Genomic DNA, 18,655 nt, shown 5'->3' with positions numbered 1-18,655 from the left:
TGGGTATACTATGCAAATAAAATGGCATGAAACCTAAGGAGGAAATACTTTTGTAAACATTGAGAGATTAGGATGTATATGTATAAGGAAAATATACAATACATGATAATGTATTTCTGTACATATATTGCTGTACTTTTGATAGAAATACAGTACATTTGTTATGAGATTATGTTTGCTCTAATGAATAATTTGCAAATATATACACATATTATATATAATTATGTTATATCATATTATAGTATATTATTGTATAACTATGATATATTATATTTGGTACCATCAATGAATGTATAGAATCGAACACTGTAGTCACTGTTGTATGGGCTAAATAAAAAGATGTCCTTTCATCAGAAAACAACAATGAATATACTTCATACATTCGGGTATTGTATGCAAGAATAAAGACAATGCAACATTTAAAGAATTTTTATTAATTTGACATTTATAATAAATAATGTACAAAGAAAGGCAATAAAAATAAAAATTGAGCCAGTAAGAATTAAGTAAACATTTATATTAGCTTTTCTATCAGAATTTAAGATCCTATTCATTCACTTAAAGACACATATACACTGAATTAGAAAAAATAGACACTACAAAGAAGCTACAGGTTATAATTAACCAGACCTAGGATCATCATAGATGAAAGTAATGTTGATGATGAGAAAAAGAGAGAGTCATAGATGGATTTAATGGGATGGGGCAATTAAACAAGGTCTATGGTGATTTACAAGCAAAGCAGAGGAACCTGCCTTCTCTGTGTTCAAGTTAGTTTCTCACACAACTCATAGACATGAATGAATCCTAAAAGATAAAGAGTATGTTTACGTAAATATGCAACACATTTGAAAACTTAATGACTGTGTTAAGAATTCAACCACGATTTAAGCCCTGTTCTACAACTCCTGTTCTTTCAGAGTAGTATAAATCTCTACCATAAAACCTTGTGATCTTTATACTCTAAGAATATTTTGTGTGATCATGTATCTTATTAGAATCTAGCACTCCAGTAAAATGGGATAAAACTTATTGTATTCTTTATGAATTCATATAGAGCATTTAGGTGTTTACCAGGAAAATGTTAAAATTTAATTATATGTTGATCCTTTGTACTTGCTAAGCATTTTTGTAGAAAACAAAGACTGAAGATTTAATATGCTATGTGTTCTTCAAAAGAAATCACTGTATATCTTTTTTCCTGTCCTATGAAGGGCATCTTTTACATCTTTGTTCCTCAAGCTGTAGATCAAGGGATTCAACATGGGGATGATCAGGGTGTAAAAGACAGAAGCCACTTTGTCAGTGTCAAAGGCATGACTGGATTTGGGCTGCACATACATAAATATCAAAGTTCCGTAGAAGACAGTGACAACTGTCAGGTGAGACCCACAGGTGGAGAAAGCCTTGCGTCTGCCCTCAGCAGAGTTCATTTTGAGAATGGCTATGAGTATGAGCAGGTAGGACACAAGAACAACTAGAAGAGAGGACATTAAATTAAAAGCTGCCAAGAACAACATTATCACTTCAATTTCTTTTGTATTTGAGCAGACCAAAGATAACAAAGGGAGACTGTCACAGTAGAAATGACTGATGACATTGTAGCCACAGAAAGACAAAGTGAAAATCTTAATTGTGATTAGAAGAGCCACAATTGTGCAGTAAAGATAAGGGATTACCACCAGCACCCAACATACCTTTTGTGACATGATAACAGTATAAAGCAGAGGCTTACAGATGGCCACATAGCGGTCATAGGACATTGCAGACAGAATAAAAAGCTCACAAGCAATGAATAGAAGAAAGAAGGCTAACTGTGTAGCACAAAGGTTAAAGGATATTCTGTTTTGATCAACAATAAAATTAGTTAACATTTTGGGCCCCACAGCTGTTGAATAACCAAGATCTGTAGTAGCGAGGTGTCTGAGAAAGAAGTACATGGGTGTTTGCAGCTGGATATCCACTATGGTTAGGATGATTATGCCCAAGTTGTCAGCCAGTGAGATTAGATAGATGATGAGGAACAATCCAAACAATGGGGCCTGAAGCTCAGGGCGGTCAGTAACACCCATCAGGATGAATTCATTCACCAGTGTGAGGTTGTGGTTCTCCATCCTAACTCATTGGAAAATCTGTTCTGATTAGAGAAATCAACATCATAAATAGAGCTCAATTATTGTTAATTGGGAGATATTTTTAATAAACTGCTATAGGTAAAATGAGCCTAATTCTTTCAATTTTCAATATCTCAAAATTACATCTTAAATATCCATATCAAACATATTTCCATATGCTTTTCAAAACATAAATAGATGCAGATTTCAAAAATGGTTCTAAACTACATTTGTGTTTCAAAATTACATTATTCAATGTATACAGATATTTGTTTGTTTTTTCTTGCAGATAAATCTCCCCTGCTATCTGGTGGCTACAACCCACATAAACTGTGAAATATCATATTCCATTGAATATTTAGACCCTAATAATATTTACTGTGACATTTTACTAGTTTTCAGATTCACAAACCAAGGTGGATGGAAGATAGGTAAACAGTAGCTAAAAAGGTAACTGAAAATAGAGATTAGAGATATAATTCACTGATAGAAATATACTAAAATAAACTTTTAATATTTTAAAAACTTTGGATGCCACATATATGAACGTTTATTGCATTTTTTAAAACTTTTGTATCTTTCATTTCTAGAATTATGAATTCATAATGACATGTAATCAGTATGTTTAGTATTAACTCATAATTCATTAGTAATTATCCTTCAAGAGCAACTAAAAATATACAAAATCAACCACTTAGCTTTTAAAATTTAATTATGAAATACTTATGCTTACAGATACAATATCTAAAGATGTTAACCTGTAAAATATATTGAGTAAATTTGTACATTCACTATAGAAAATCAAACTCAAATTGAGTTTATATGAAGGGACCAAAGAGAATATATTCACATATATTTTCCTGATGTATTTTAACACAGTATGTACACAAAGGTAAATCTGGGCAAATATTTCATTGAAAATTATTTTTCGTATGTCCCAACCTGACATGTTTGTTCATATTTTGAAGAAATAATGGGGGATTTTATGCTATGTTATAATATTCTTCCCTCAAAAGCCATATGTATATACTATTTTGCATTCTGAAACAGGGCATAAACTTACCCCAAAGAGACTGTATTCACAAATATTTTTGTACATCGCATTGGTCAGTACTGAACAATTTCTGATCTGAAATGATAAGTAGTTGGGAAATTAGGTTATATCATTTTTCATTGGACCTATTTCAAGCTGTCTTCACTGTGCCAAAAGTAATATTCGGTTCTGTGCTGTGTTTCTGTTGCTTCTTGAGTATTTATATAATCATTAAATAATTAATATATGTATGTGGTAGAAATATGTGGTCTTACAAATTTTTCTTTAGGGATATGCTTCAATATTATTTTGATAAATTTATTTGTATATTACAGTCAAGAAATTACAAACACATAAGGAAATATGAGCTAATTATGAAGAATGGTTTTGGTATTGATTTAATAATAAAGACTCAAAATTCTCTTTGTAAAAAGGAAAAAGAAGTGTGTAGTATATAACAAGAAAATTTAATACTTCATATTTTGCATATTTTTATATGGTAAATATCACTATAAAGATAAAATTAAATAAAGGTTAAAATTGCTTGGATAATTTCATATGATTTGAAAACTTCCTACATATTATGCACAAAATATTTTTGGCAAACATAATCCAGAACACATTGAAGGTAAGTTATGAAATTATAGGATATGTAAATAGATACATCCTACATTTCATAGATTAAAAATATATAGAGGTAAAAATTATCCACTTTGTTGAATATTGTAGAATTGACAGAATTAGAAGTGATTCCAAGTAAGGCAGTTCATAGTGAGAATTCTGGCCATAACTGTTTGTGTAACCTATGAGGACAAAAGCTTTATAATGGTGTGGGCAAACATTATACTTAATTTGCTCTACTTACTTAAATGTTGGTTATAGTTCATGGCTCCAGATACCTTCCACATATGAAAACATATATTAGGTTATTACAAGGAAATGCCTTAAATAAATGCTTTGTTTCTATTTTATTGCTTTGTTTTGCAATGTTGAAACCTTATTTTTAAAACTACAAAATAAAACTTATTTCTAAAGTTATAGTTAAAGGTGTGCTCTATCTATCAATTTCAGAGTCAATAAAAGAACCAAATACTCTTTTTCACAGTTACCATCTTTACTGAGTATTGGAAGATTGCTTTTAAAACTCTAAAAAAATCATTATTAAAATGTAGAACAAGCTTGACATAATCATAAAGCTGGAAAAAATCACCTCATGCTTAAATATTGCTAGGCACACTTTTGATGACTTGCACATTTCATTTATCTTGAACAATTTAAAAGATAATTACATCTATATAGTTATTAAATTTTAATGCTATTGTTTCAGAAGTCCTGAAGGAAAACACAACTGAGAATTAGAAAGAAATAAAAATGTGATATGGATTCCTTGAAGTTCAATTTCTGTCATTAAAAACTCAGGACATTAAAGGCATATTTAGAGCATATTAAAAATCCATTCACTATTATGGAATATATTATTAAATTATGTATATAAGAAATATTTTAATAAATTGTACACTAACAAAAATTTGACAATTCATCTAAAGTACTTATTAGCACATACAAAAACCAACATATCTTATTCTTGATTTCTAAAAGATAAATGCATAATAAATTAATGAGCAAATCTATGATATATTCACATATTAAACTCTTGGTATGATATTTCTGAGTAACTTTCAAAGATGCTTAAATGAATTGACATTATTTAGATATAACTATTAAAACTGAGAACATCATAATTTGTTAGGAATAAACACTTAGAGATTGTTGTAAAAACCTGAAATTTGACAATATTTGAAATCACTGTTGACATAGATGGCTATGTCACACTCTGTTACCTGTATGAAGCCACTGTCTTCAATTCCCAGTGTAATTCTTAAAATGGGGTCTTATAAGTCAATTTATGCATTTCTGGAACCACAGAAATTCTTCTCCCTATGGATCTTTTAAGCAACTCAGTGATTGCACTTGAATAATTTGAGGGCCTAATGAGATATCTAGAGGTTATAAACTAATTGTCAGTGAAAGTTGTTATTCAACTATGACTTTATTTTTTAATAAATCTATTTTACAATTCAGAAACCCTACTTATGGGAATCTATCCATATGTGTTGATGCTAGGATCCTAAAGATATTAGTAGTCTCACATTCACAGTTGTATTGTACTAGCCATGATTTTAAAAATCTTCTTAAATATTCATTCTACAATTAATGAATAGAATGTCACTGGGTATGACAAATCTTAAAGGTGAATTCATTTGAAATCTTTAATAGTGTTTAGACTTTCAGAGAACATGATGAATGAGCATACGGACATAGAAAAGCAAACATTACATGAGTCACATCAAAGTAAATAAAAAAAAAAAAAACATTGGATCCAGCTGCCCAAAACACAAATATATCACAAAAGAAACAGAGAGAAATATTTTCTTTGAGCGTACAATTGTACCAAATTAAAGTTACTAATAAACAGAATGAAGAATCAGACATGAGGAGTTACATTGGAGATGTGCAGTGAAAATCTGTGCCACCAGTCAACAGTACTCTTTGTACACTTGGTACAGTTCAACATTTTACCTTCACTTGAAAGAATACACTCATATCAAATGGAGAAATAGAATTCAAACATATGACTCAATAGGTATGTGTATTGAAAACACTATACTAATTAAAAGTATTCAAGAAACTAAGGTTACTTTACTAAGGAATTATTCACAAAAAATAGCACAACACCAAAAACCACAGGGGTAGGAAACTTGTTACTAGTTAACAGGTGGAGTGGGGCATTGGAGAGGTCTTGTTACCAAATAGCTTTGCAATGTATGTGTTTGTTCTATTTTGGCAGTTTTATCTGTTTCTTGTTTGTTTGTCCTATTTTCAGTTTTGTGGTTTTGTTCTGTCGTTATTTTGTTTATTTTTTGATGGGGTGGCATGGGACAGAAAAAATAAAGTTGATTGGTAGGGAGGAGGGTTGTGGGAGGGAGTGAGACATGGGAAAAACATGATCAAAGTATATTGCATGAAAAAATTAATTAAAAACAGAACGTAATATCAGAAGCTACACCCCTGAAGTCTAATCAATGGGATTGAGCAAATGTGAGATGAACAAAGATCTCAGCACTGATCATGACAAATTGGATAGAGAAAAGCCCATTAGGCCTGTATCCTACACAAAGAACAGTAGACAACAGAGGGAAGCTGGAGAATGCAGAGGTGACTTCCTCAGGGAACAGCAGAATAACTGGTTGGTTAGTGCCAAACTGTCAGCTCTGTAAACATATGTACAAATAACATTACCTGGGCTGAGTACGTTATATTGAGGAAAATGTATCTTTATACATATATGCCTGCATTAGCAAATAGTGGAAAAAGTGGCCATGAATTTGAAGGTGAGAAGGGAGGGGTAATTGGCAGGGTTTGGAAAAAGTAAAAGGAAGGGAGAAATGTTGTAATAAAATTATCTTCTTAATTTCAGAAACAGAGTTTAATCTACAGAGAGGTGGTGGCTGAATAATATTGAAAAATAATAATTACCACTAAGATTGTTTATGGCATGCAAATTCACATCACTAATTTATTTTTTTCATCTGGGATACTATTTTACACTTTATTTGTGCAACTTTTTTGAGTCATAGCTATCTTATACAGAACACTAATAATGTCTTGGCTTTCCCTAAAATAAATTTACACTTTGCACTCTTATCAGATTCACCCTGTTGTTTGAGATAAGCACTAGGATGTATATACAAAGAAATCAAAAAGCTAGTTTCCAAAACACCAAACAATCCAATTAAAATTGGCATATAGAACTAAATAGACAATTCTCAATAGAGGAATCTAAAATGGCTGAAAGACACAAAAGAAAGTGTTCAACATCCTTAGCCATCAGGGAAATGCAAATCAAAACAACTCTGAGATACCATCTTACTCTTGTCAGAATGGCCAAAATCAAAAACACCAATGACAGTTCATGTTGGAGAGGATGTGGAGAAAGGGGAACATTTCTCCACTGCTGGTGGGAGTGCCAACTTGTACAGCCACTTTGGAAATCAGTATGGCGACTCTTCAAAAAAATGGAAATCAGTCTACCACAAGATCCAGCAATTCCACTCTTAGGCGTATACCCAAAAGAATCATATTCATACAACAAGGACATATGTTCAACGATGTTCATACCAGCACTATTTGTAATAGCCAGAAACTGGAAGCAGCCTAGATGCCCCTCAACAGAAGAATGGATAGAGAAAATGTGGTACATTTACACAATGGAGTACTACTCAGCAGAAAAAAAAAAAATAGAATCTTGAAATATGCAGGAAAATGGATGGATCTAGAAGAAACCATTACTATTATAGTATAATAATATTGAAATATAGATTACTATAAGATATATAGTTATTGTTTAATATAATTATGAAAATTATATAATAGTATTATGGGATAATTATGTATTATAGTTATAATATTATTCAATATTATTACATCAAGATTTTAGACTACAATCAAAATAAGCATGTTATTCAAAATGTTTCTATTTTGTGATTATATTTGCATTCACATAGTTCATTCAGTTTCCTAAGGATTAATAGTCTATTATTAACTCAGGAGAAGTGCCTAATTATTAATGGTTAAAAGCCCAGGAGAGATATCCCAGAGGGATTATACTTTATTCATCGTTCAGTTAAAAAGTAGCAATGGAGCAATTCTTTGACAAGAAACAAAGCAAAAGTTATGGGAAAAGTCTTGCTTTTTGTTTTCCACTGAGTGAATGTTTTTTGTTCAGAACTTGAAATGCTTACTTCATAGAGAGTTGGCTATGTATAAAAATTGCATGCTCCTCCTGCAATGATCTGAAGTGATTTCTAATGCTCACAAATTATAGTTTACAAACACCTGTAACTCCAATTTTCTGTCCTCTTTGCACACACCTATTTACATGAACACACCACCATAAAATAAAAATTAAATACAGAGATGAGCAAATCAATGATAAATTGTGCTGTGAGATAGATTTGAAATATGTGTCACTTTTTAGTCTTCGAAGTAAAGAAATAGTTAAACCATTGGACAATTATTAAAATTTAATTTGTTTTATAAATTTTAACAATAACAGTAATATACTATGTATATTAATTCTGTATTATGTGGGAAAACTAAGCCTCAATGGGTCTGATAACTGGCCTAGAGCATGCACAGTAGATATCTCCTGACAACCGGCCTAGACTGGTAGTCAGTGGTAAACCTCACTTTTCTAACATGGTGATCTTTTTTTTTCTTTTTTTGGTTTTTCTAGACAGGGATTCTCTGTGTAGCTTTGGATCCCATCCTAGCACTTGCTCTAGAGACCAGGCTGGCCTTGAACTCACAGAGATCCACCTGCCTCTGCCTCCCGAGTGCTGGGATTAAAGGCATGTGCCACCAATGCCTGGTGGTGATCAGATATTTTAAGAATTTATAAAATATATATGAATACCAAATGTATGCAAATATTAATAATTCAGATAACACAAATAGTCAGATATACATGAACACCAGAAATTTTATTGTAAAGTTCAATTCACAAACTTAATTTAAATTACCTGAGACATTAGTCTCTCTCTTCATTCACATACAGCAAACTCACTGTTACTCTGTGAAGGTTTATACACTTGAAAAAATTCTTCTGTGTTGTCTCATTTCTTCATTTGTTTTGTTTATAATGTCTCTCCTCTTTAGAGAAGCATTGGCTTTACTGCTTACTTCTCTGAAAGTTATGAAGCATTTAAATTTATTTCTGGTGAAATATGACAACATTTTACAGCATGTGACTTTTAGGAGAACATATTTTGTATTCTTTTCCCTGTCCTTCTAAGGGCATGTTTTACATCTTTGTTCCTCAAACTGTATATCAAGGGATTCAACATAGGAATGACTAGGGTATAAAAGATAGAAGTCACTTTGTCAGTGTTGAAGGAGTGACTAGATTTAGGCTGCACATACATAAATATCAAAGTACCATAGAAGACAGTGACTACTGTCAGGTGGGACCCACAGGTGGAGAAAGCCTTGCGTCTTCCCTCAGCCGAGTTCATCCTGAGAATAGTTCTGAGAATGAGTAGATAGGAGACAAGGATGACAACTGGAGAAGAAATCAAGTCAATAATTGATAAAATAAAAATTATCATTTCACTTTCCTCTTTATTTGAGCAGAGCAGAGATGTCAATGGCAGACCATCACAGTAGAAATGGCTGATAACATTATTGCCACAGAAGGATGAGGAGAAAATATTTATGGTGACTATGAGAGCAACAAACATACTATAAAGATATGGTACTGCCACCAGGACCCAACATAGTCTTTGTGACATAATGACATTGTAGAGGAGTGGTTTGCAGATGGCTACATAACGGTCATAGGACATTGCAGAGAGAATAAAAAATTCACTAACAATGAACATACTAAAGAAAGATAACTGGGTAGCACAAAAATACAAGGATATTATATTTTGATCTACAATAAAATTTCTTAACATTTTGGGTCCCACAGCAGTTGAATAACCAAGATCAGTGATAGAAAGGTGTCTGAGAAAAAAGTACATGGGTGTTTGCAGCCTGGAATCCATCATGGTGAGGATGATCATGCCCAAGTTGCCAACCAATGAGATAAGGTAAATGATAAGAAACAGACTGAACAATGGTGCCTGCAGCTCAGGGCGGTCAGTGATGCCCATCAGGATAAACTCAGTGATCACTGTACGGTTGTGGATCTCCATCTGGGTTTATGCAAAATCTGTTCTGAGTAGAGATCGTTGTACAGACAATATATTTTAGAGAAAACATTTGAATTTTTTTGAAAATAAATATATTTAAAAAGGTGTACATACAGTCTTATACAAATTTATACATGTGTATATGCAAACATATGACTTGAAATAAACAAAAACATATATATGACTCTTTGATACCTACCCACAATGTTTTAATCAGAGAACAATACATATCTTTGCCAAGATACATGGTTTTCCCAACTGTAATGAGACCTATCCTTTTAGTCCAATATTAGACAGTAGTCAATCTAGAAAACATCCTTTTATATCAAATATCTAGCCCAGGAATCATCTAGCCTCAAACCCTAATACCCTCAAGATCTGAGAAATTTGGTATATAGACATAAGAACGTATATATATATATGGAAGATATAATATAAAGTCTTTAAATTATATATAAAAGGATTTGCACACACATTGATGACATTTATTTTTCTTTTGTTTTAATTTCTGATATGATTACTAATATACTGTGACATAATTATTACATAGTTTTAATAATAGGTAAGGTGAATGTTAAAGTAATATATATCCTTATAGAAAACTTTAATAAACATACATTGCTGGATTTGGTGTCTCACTTTTTAATCCAAGTACTTGGGAGGCAGACATAGGCATATCTCTGTGAGTTCAAGGCCAGCCTGGCCTAGAAAATGAGTTTCAGGATAGCCTGGACTCTCTCAAGATACCTTTGAAAGAAAAAGAACATAACTAATTTTATGGGTAGATCTGCAGAGTTTTAAGTGGTAAAAATGGAACATCTGCAGTTGTTATCACAACTCATATTCGTCAGATCTATGAACAAAAATTGTGTTAACTTATCACACTCATAATTGTCTTGATATGAGGATACCAAAGATCATGTAAGAGTATCCTTGGCATCCTCTTAAACACTACATAGTATATATAAATATTCCTTTGGAAAAATAAAGTGAGATGTAAAAATACTTTTTGGCATATATAAATTCAAGAGGTCTCTGTGGGGACTTTTGAAAACTTGAAGTAGAAGTATATGATCCAACAATCAGCTCTCTGACTTTAGTCACACAGGTGATGAACACTCATTTCATCCAGTTACTAGACACACAAACCTACCTGAAAAATTGTCCTTATAACTGTATATGTGTATCATTCATGAAAGGATCCTAGCTTCTTTGTTTCATCTGAAAAGATGAGCAAATGAAGAGTTGGTCTTGTGAACAGAGTGTACACAAACTACCACAGTCTGCAGCTTGAACAGACAAGAGGAAATGGTGATAGTTTGTTAACATTTTGGATTAATATTTTAGTCATTGTCATGTTAATAAAATTAGTGTCAATATATTAGGTGAGAAAATAATCTATTTGAGAATATTAAAAAAGCAAAAAATAAAAAATTAAGTAGTCCCCTTTATATAAATTATCATTTTCATGAAAGAACAATTTTTGTTATAGTTCAATTCTTATATTCCTTAGAACCTACAAAAATATGAAGAAATTTGAAATAAGAATGAGTTTATTAAAAGTGTCTTATCAATGACCTCTCAATATCTCCCATTGTTTAAGAGGTCCTATATTTCAATAATATATCTTAGTAATAGAATTTTTAAATATGGCAGCCTAGTATTGTGATAGATGTTTAATTCTTGATGCTAGGTAAAATGTTAACTGTGGTAGAGATACCACAAAACCAAACCAAAGTGCAGCATGATGGGCAGCATGATGGGCATTTACAGGGATGCAAGTGAGAGACAGAAATTCTTTCTGTATGGCTATTTCACAGGAACATCTTCCAAATATGACAAAGAAAACAATGCAATAAACTTCTACACCCCAAGGTTTGTTTGAATTATTCCAATTCACCAGAGTAAGGGAACAATTACTACTTTTGTAAAAATGTATATATGTCAATGTTTTCTGGCTAAAAGCAGAAATAAAATTATTTATAATGGTAACCATTGTAGAAACTGCATTCGCTGATAAAATGGGAGTGAAATTCCCCAGATCTAAGCATTCTGTGTAAAAGGTGATTGTGTTTAATTTATGCTTCAATCATTTAAAAGGTTGTTTTAAAGTATGGCTACATAATACTGTTCAATTCTCAATATACACACTTCAAATAGTAAACATAGAAAACTATCAATTGTTGCATAACTGAAGTACCCAATATTTGTTCCTTTTGTATTGGTTTGATTTGCAAGGATGTAAATATAAAACCTTAAGCACACTGACTGTCAGTTTCCTTATAGGTAAGGAAAGACACAAAGGTTTCCCTCTGAATGTCTTAAAAATTCAATGAAAAGAAGAGCATACTTCATTATAGATTATTTTGCTCATGGATTACTTGAATGTTATTTTTCAAATCTATAGTCTCAGGAAAATTAATAGTATTAGCTTAAAAAAATGAGGACAGTAATGGTTTTCACACCCATTGAGATAAAGATTTCATTTCCCCCATCAGATCAAGAAACGGATCAGAGAAATCTGTCCAGAGGTAAAACAGCTGAGTGTGGTGACCTGAGTGTGAGCCTAAGGACACAGGATCAAAGGCAAAAAACTGACTTATGCACTATACCTGTGATCTATGCACATGTGCACTCATAATAAATATTGTAAAAACTTTAAAAGAATGAAAAGTAATCACAACTATATATTTCGGCTATAAAAATTACTCGCTAAAGTTTCAATTATTTAAGTTAGTTTAACATATGGGCTTTATTATGAAATTTTCATACTATGTGTCATCACAGGATGTTCTAATTCCTTTTTCCCTACTTTCACACTCTGGACAGCTTTTTTCTTTTTTCTTTTTCCTGGGTATTTTGTGACTCTGGATTAGCATAACTCTTTAGGTCCTTATAAAATCTCAGACAAAATTTTGGAAGACAGCATAGTAATAGACTTAACACTTGTGTTCTCAAACTCTTTTCTTTAAATAAAATCATTTTGTTTATTTACTATATATCTTCTTTATTCTAGGCCCTTTACTAGTTACAAAACTGTGTGTGTGCATATGTGACAGAGAAAGAGAAAGAGATGTTTTATAAGAAAAATATTTGAGAGAAGATTCCTTTGTATGATTTAAAGAAACTAAATGCATTTTCCCACTCAACCTCAGTGAAAGTGTTCAAAAACAACATAAAATAGAGAAATAAAGAAGTATTAATGTTTCCCAGGAAATGAGGAATATTAGAAAGAACAGACACTGAATCACCATTAAGAACTTCTAAATGGTGAAAGTATATCAAAGAATGCCCACATCCCCTTCTGCTTAGCAACAAACCTCTGTGTGACATTTTGTTACCTGCTGTGAAATGCTTGTCTTCATTTACCACTGAGATTATTAGAATGGGATTTTGAGATCTATTTATGTGTGTTTTTAAACCATAGAGACCCTCCCAGAGGAGATACCATGAAATTATTAATTACCAGTTAACTTTTGAGTGTCTAATGAGATGATGTCTGAAGGTTATAGACTGTAAGGATCAATGTATTCAACTATGACTTAGTTATTTGCTGTAGAAGCCAGCATCCCACTTACAAATATGTATCAAAAATATTGAGGCTGGGCTCTTCAAGGTACATATGAATACTCCTGTTTATTGTGACAATTGTGTACAATTGTAATGATATAAAATATGTGAAATAGTGAACCACAGATGAATAAACAAATAAAATCTTGTAAACAAAACAGTAAAGATTATTCTACTTATATAAAACAATAGGGTAAAATTCAAGATTAACAAAACATAATTGAAGGTATACAAGGATGTCTGTCATAGTTGAAATGACTAATATCACTGTACACATAGAAAGACAAAGTGAAAATCTTAACTACAATGAAAACATCCACAACTGTGCAGTAAAGATAAGTAACCAGTGTACTCTTTCTGCTATGATGATTGTAACAGCAGAGGCTTACAGATGGCCACATATAATGCCCCGTGGAGCATTAAGTCAGCAGATTCTGTATTTTGATCCATAAGAAAATTTCTTTATTTTAATATTTTACATCCCAAAAGATGTTTTCCCTCCCTCCTCTCCTCTCAGTCCCTTGCCCAAACTTCACTCACCCCTATCCACATGATCTCCATTTCTATTCACAAAAGGACAGGCCTCCCATAGATATCAACAAAGCATGGCATATCAAGATGCAGTAAGACTAGACACCTCCTCCAGTATTAAGGCTGAACAAGACATCACAGTATGAAGAACATGTTTTCAAAGGCCAGCAAAATAGAAATGTCTTCTGTTCCCACTGTTAGGAGTCCTACAAGTAGTTCAAGCTCCTCAACTATAACAAATACACAAAGGGCCTTGGTCACTCCCCTGAAGACTTGATGTGGGATGTCCTTCTGTACAAAGCAAGTATGTGTTGCTGTTATTGGTTAATGAATAAAGCTTCTTAGCCTTTGGCAGGGTAGAATATAGCTAGGTGGGAAATTCAAACTAAATAAACAAGAAATAAGGTGGAATAGAGAGAGATGCCAGCATCAGATGAATAAGATGTCAGAGCATTACTGGTAATCCACTGGCCACAGGGCAATACACAGATGGATAAAAATTAGTTCATTTATATGCAGGAGGCAGTTAGTAATAAGCTTGAGCCATTAGCCATACACTTATAATTAATAGTAAGCCTCCTAATGGTTATTTTATAAGCAACCCGGGACCTGGCAGGATGCAGAAAAGCCTCTTGCTTCATGGACTCCCTAGTTTGAGGTTCAGTCTCTGTTACCCACTATGAGCCCAGGTTATTTGATTCTGTGGTTTTTCTTTTGGTGTCCTTCACCTCTCTGACACCTGTAATTCTTCCTGACTCTTCTCCACAGGGTTCCTGGAGCTCCATCTAATGTTCAGCTAGGGTATCTGCATCTATTTGTTCAGTTGCTGTGATGTCAATTGGGCTAGGCAACCAATCCATAAATATAGCAGAATGTCATTGGACATAATTATATTGACTTTTTAAACCAGAAGTATTTGGTCCTGTCCTAGGTGTCTGGGCTATCCAGCCTCTGCGATCTGAAGTTCCAGGCTTGTTAGGGGTGGACTCCCTCTTGTGGCATGGCTCTTTGTTTGGACCTGTCTTTGGTAAACCAATTTCACATTTTCTGTGCTAACTTTACACAAACACATCTTGCAGACAGGACAAATGTTAAGGTGAAGGCTATATGGATTGGTTGTTGTCCTGCTTTCTCTACTGGAAGACTTGCCTAGTTAGAGAAGATGGCCAGTTCAGGCTACAGATCCCTGATTGCTTACAAATCTTAGGTAGGGTTACCCTTGTATACTTCCTGGGAGTTCCTTTTATATTAGATTTATAACTCACCCCCAAGTTCTGCCCTTTTCCAATCATCTCTTTCAGTCCTCCATATGATCCTTCTTATTCCCATCCCCACCTACCCCTAGTTTACCTAAAGAATCTATTCATTTTCCCTTTCCAGGGTGATCCAAGAATCTCCCTTCAAGCCTTCTTACTTTACTCCTCTGGGTCTATGGACTGTAGCATGATCATTATTTACTTTATAGATAATACCCATGTATAAATTAGTACATACCATGTTTGTTTTTCTGCATTGGGTTACCCCACACAGGATGATTTTATCTAGTTCCATACATTTTCTTGCAAATTTTACAATTTTTAAGAGCTGAGTAATACTTTACTGTATAAATGTAGCATATTGTTTTAAGTACGTTCTTCGGCTGAGGGCCATCTATGTTATTTTCAGATTATGGCTATTTTGAATAGGCTACTATGCACATAGTTGAGCAAGTGTCCTTGTGCTATGATGGCACATGTACTGAATACATGCCCAAGAGTGGGATAGTTGGGCATTGTGGTAGATAAATTCCCAATTTTCTGAAAAACAGACATATTGTTTCCCAAAATAGCTATACAAGTTTGTACTTCTACCATCAGCAGAGGAGTGTTCCCCTTCTTTTACATCCTAGCCACTAAGAACTGTCAGTTGTGTATTTGATATTAGCTATTCTATAAGATGGAATTTTATAGTTGGTTTGAATTGCATTTCCCTTGTGGCTAAGAATGTTTAACATTTAAATGTTTCTCAAACATTTGAGAATTTTCTCTTTAGATCTGTACCACATTTTAATTGAATATTTTAAATTTAAATTAGAAACAAGCTTGTTTTACATGTCAATCCCAGTTCCCTCTCCTCCCCCCCCCCCCCGCCCCCACCAACCCTCTTTCTAATCCTCTTTCTGCTCCCCAGGGTGGATGAGGCCTTCCATGGGGGATATTCAAAGTCTGTCATATCATTTGGATACAGCAGGTCCTAGGGCATCCCTGCATGTGTCTAGGCTGATAGTGTGTCCCTCTATGTGGAATGGGCTCCAAAGTCCATTCATATAATTGGATTTTTATGTTTAGCTTCTTGAGATCTTTAAATAATTTTGGATTTTTGATAAATATATTTTGATAAATATTTTCCTCATTCTGTAGACTGCAGATTTGACCTATGGACTGTGTCTTTTCCCTTGCTTAATCTTTTCATTTTTATGAGGTCCCATTTATGAATTGTGGATCTTAGTGCCTACTCTATTGATGCTCTGTTCAGGATGCTGTTTCTTGTGACAATGCATTCATTGCTATTCCTAACTTTTACTTCTATCAGGTTCAGTGTAGCTTGATTAATGTTAAGATATTTGATCCACTTGAACTTAAGTTTTGAGAAGGGTAATAGACATGGATATATTCACATTCTTCTACTTCGTGTTGAGATATTTGATCCACTTGAACTTAAGTTTGAGAAGGGTAATAGAAATGGATATATTCACATTCTTCTACTTGGTGATCTACAGTTAGACCAGCAGCACTATTTGACATTTTTCTTTTTTTTCCCTTGTATAATGTTGGCTTCTTAGTTAAAAATAAGGTGGTCAGATATGTAAGGATTTAGGTCTTGATTTTCAAGATTTGTAAATTTGCTTAAATATTTATTCTAAAATTAATAAAATAGGATGTCACTGGATATTGCAAATCCTAAGGGTGAGTAAATTAGAAATGTTTGATAACTTGAATAGATTTACAGAGAATAGGATTAATGAGCTAAAACAGACACAGAAGACCAATATTGCATGAGTCTCATTGTAGTTAATAAAAAAAAATGTAGGATCCAGTTACCCAAAACAAAAAATAACACAAAACAAAGAGAAATATTTTCTTTGATCAAATCAGAACTTGGTATGGTATTTGTTTAGAGGTTAGAGTTGTGCCAACCTAAATTACTAATAAACAGAATTAAGTATCAGGCAAGAAGAGTTACAGATGTGGAGATCTGCAGTGAACATCTGAGCCAACAGTCATCAGCACTCTTTGTACACTTGGTACAGTTAAACATTTTGCCTTCATTTTAAATACAGTACATGTATATATAGTGTAGGAATGTAATGCAAATATATGGTTCAATAGTTCTGGGTACTGAAAACATTTTTACTGATTAAAAGAAGTCAAGAAACTAAGGTCACCTTTACCATGAGTTTCTATTGAAAAAGAAACAGAATACACAAAAAGTATATATAAGGTGAGAAAAGTTTCTAGTTACCAGGGAAGTGGGCAATTGGAGAGGAATGATTACAAAATCGCTTTGCATTAGAAAAGTTTATTCTGTTTTGGCATTTTTGTCTTGTTTCTTGTTTTTCTAATTTTCAGTTGTGTGATTTTTGTTCTGTTGTTTTTTTTTGGGGGGGAGTGGTGGCATAGGGAGAGGGAGAGAAAGAAACTAACTTTGGTTGGGTGGAGAGGAGGGGAGGCTATGAAGGATGGAAAAACATGATCAAAATATATTGTATGAAAAAGTTTTAATTATAAATTTAATATTAAATATAATATGAGAACCTACAACCATGAAGTCTGATCATTGTGACTCAGAAAATATGAAGTGAACAAAGATCCCAGCAATGATCATGCCAAACTAGATGGAGAAAAGCATACCAGGTTTCCACCTACCAAAAAAACTACACAAGACCTTGATATAAACCCACACACCTATGTACACTTGATATTTGACAAAGAAGCTAAAACTATACAATGGAAAAAAAGAAAGCATCTTCAACAAATGGTGCTGTCATAACTGGATGATGGCATGTAGAAGACTGCAGACAGATCCATAACTATCACCATTCAAAAAACTTAAGTCACAAAGGATCAACATAAATTCAGCCACACTGAAACACTTAGAAGAGAAAGCCGGAAGTACCATTAAATGAATTGGTACAGGAGACTGCTTCCAGAATATAACACCAGTAGCAGAGACACTGAGATCCACAATTAATAAATGGGACCTGCTGCAATTGAGAATCTTCTGTAAGCAAAGGACACAATCAACAAGACAAAACAGCAGCCCACAGAATGGGAAAAGATGTTTACCAACCCTACATCTGACAGAGGGCTGACCTCCAAAATTTACAAAAAAAACTCAAGAAGCTAGTTTCCAAAACAGGAACTAATCCAATTAAAAAGTGGGATACAGAGCTAAATAGAGAATTCTCAATAGAGGAGTCCAAAATGGCTGATAGACACCTAAGAAAGTGCTCAAAATTCTTAGCCATCATGGATATGCAAATCAAAACAACTCTGAGATACCATCTTACTCCTGTTGTAGTGCCCAGATTTTGGGACCCCCAAAAGAACCCACCATAACAACCAGTTGACCAATCAACACAGGGCAAACCCTCCAAGCCTAGAGGCACACCAATC

The 18,655-nt window shown here is 33.3% G+C and overlaps 2 protein-coding genes across 2 annotated transcripts; both read right to left on the bottom strand.

Moving 5' to 3' along the window:
- Positions 1-1,172: 1,172 nt before the first annotated feature.
- Positions 1,173-2,114, bottom strand: LOC100753130 (olfactory receptor 8K3). The gene has a single exon (XM_027421189.1). It carries the CDS (start codon positions 2,112-2,114, stop codon positions 1,173-1,175), a length of 942 nt encoding a protein of 313 aa, XP_027276990.1.
- Positions 2,115-8,960: 6,846 nt separating this feature from the next.
- On the bottom strand, positions 8,961-9,902 carry LOC100771791 (olfactory receptor 8K3-like). Its single transcript, XM_027421188.1, has one exon. It carries the CDS (start codon positions 9,900-9,902, stop codon positions 8,961-8,963), a length of 942 nt encoding a protein of 313 aa, XP_027276989.1.
- Positions 9,903-18,655: the final 8,753 nt, after the last annotated feature.

This window comes from Cricetulus griseus, chromosome 6, assembly GCF_003668045.3.
Source record: "Cricetulus griseus strain 17A/GY chromosome 6, alternate assembly CriGri-PICRH-1.0, whole genome shotgun sequence".
Lineage (NCBI taxonomy): Eukaryota > Metazoa > Chordata > Mammalia > Rodentia > Cricetidae > Cricetulus > Cricetulus griseus.
Note: the sequence above shows the minus strand (reverse complement) of the source record. Positions and strands in the feature narration are given on the sequence as shown.

Excerpts from the sequence above, each read along its gene's own strand:
- LOC100753130 (XM_027421189.1), bottom strand. The coding sequence starts at position 2,114 with ATGGAGAACCACAACCTCACACTGGTGAATGAATTCATCCTGATGGGT.
- LOC100771791 (XM_027421188.1), bottom strand. The coding sequence starts at position 9,902 with ATGGAGATCCACAACCGTACAGTGATCACTGAGTTTATCCTGATGGGC.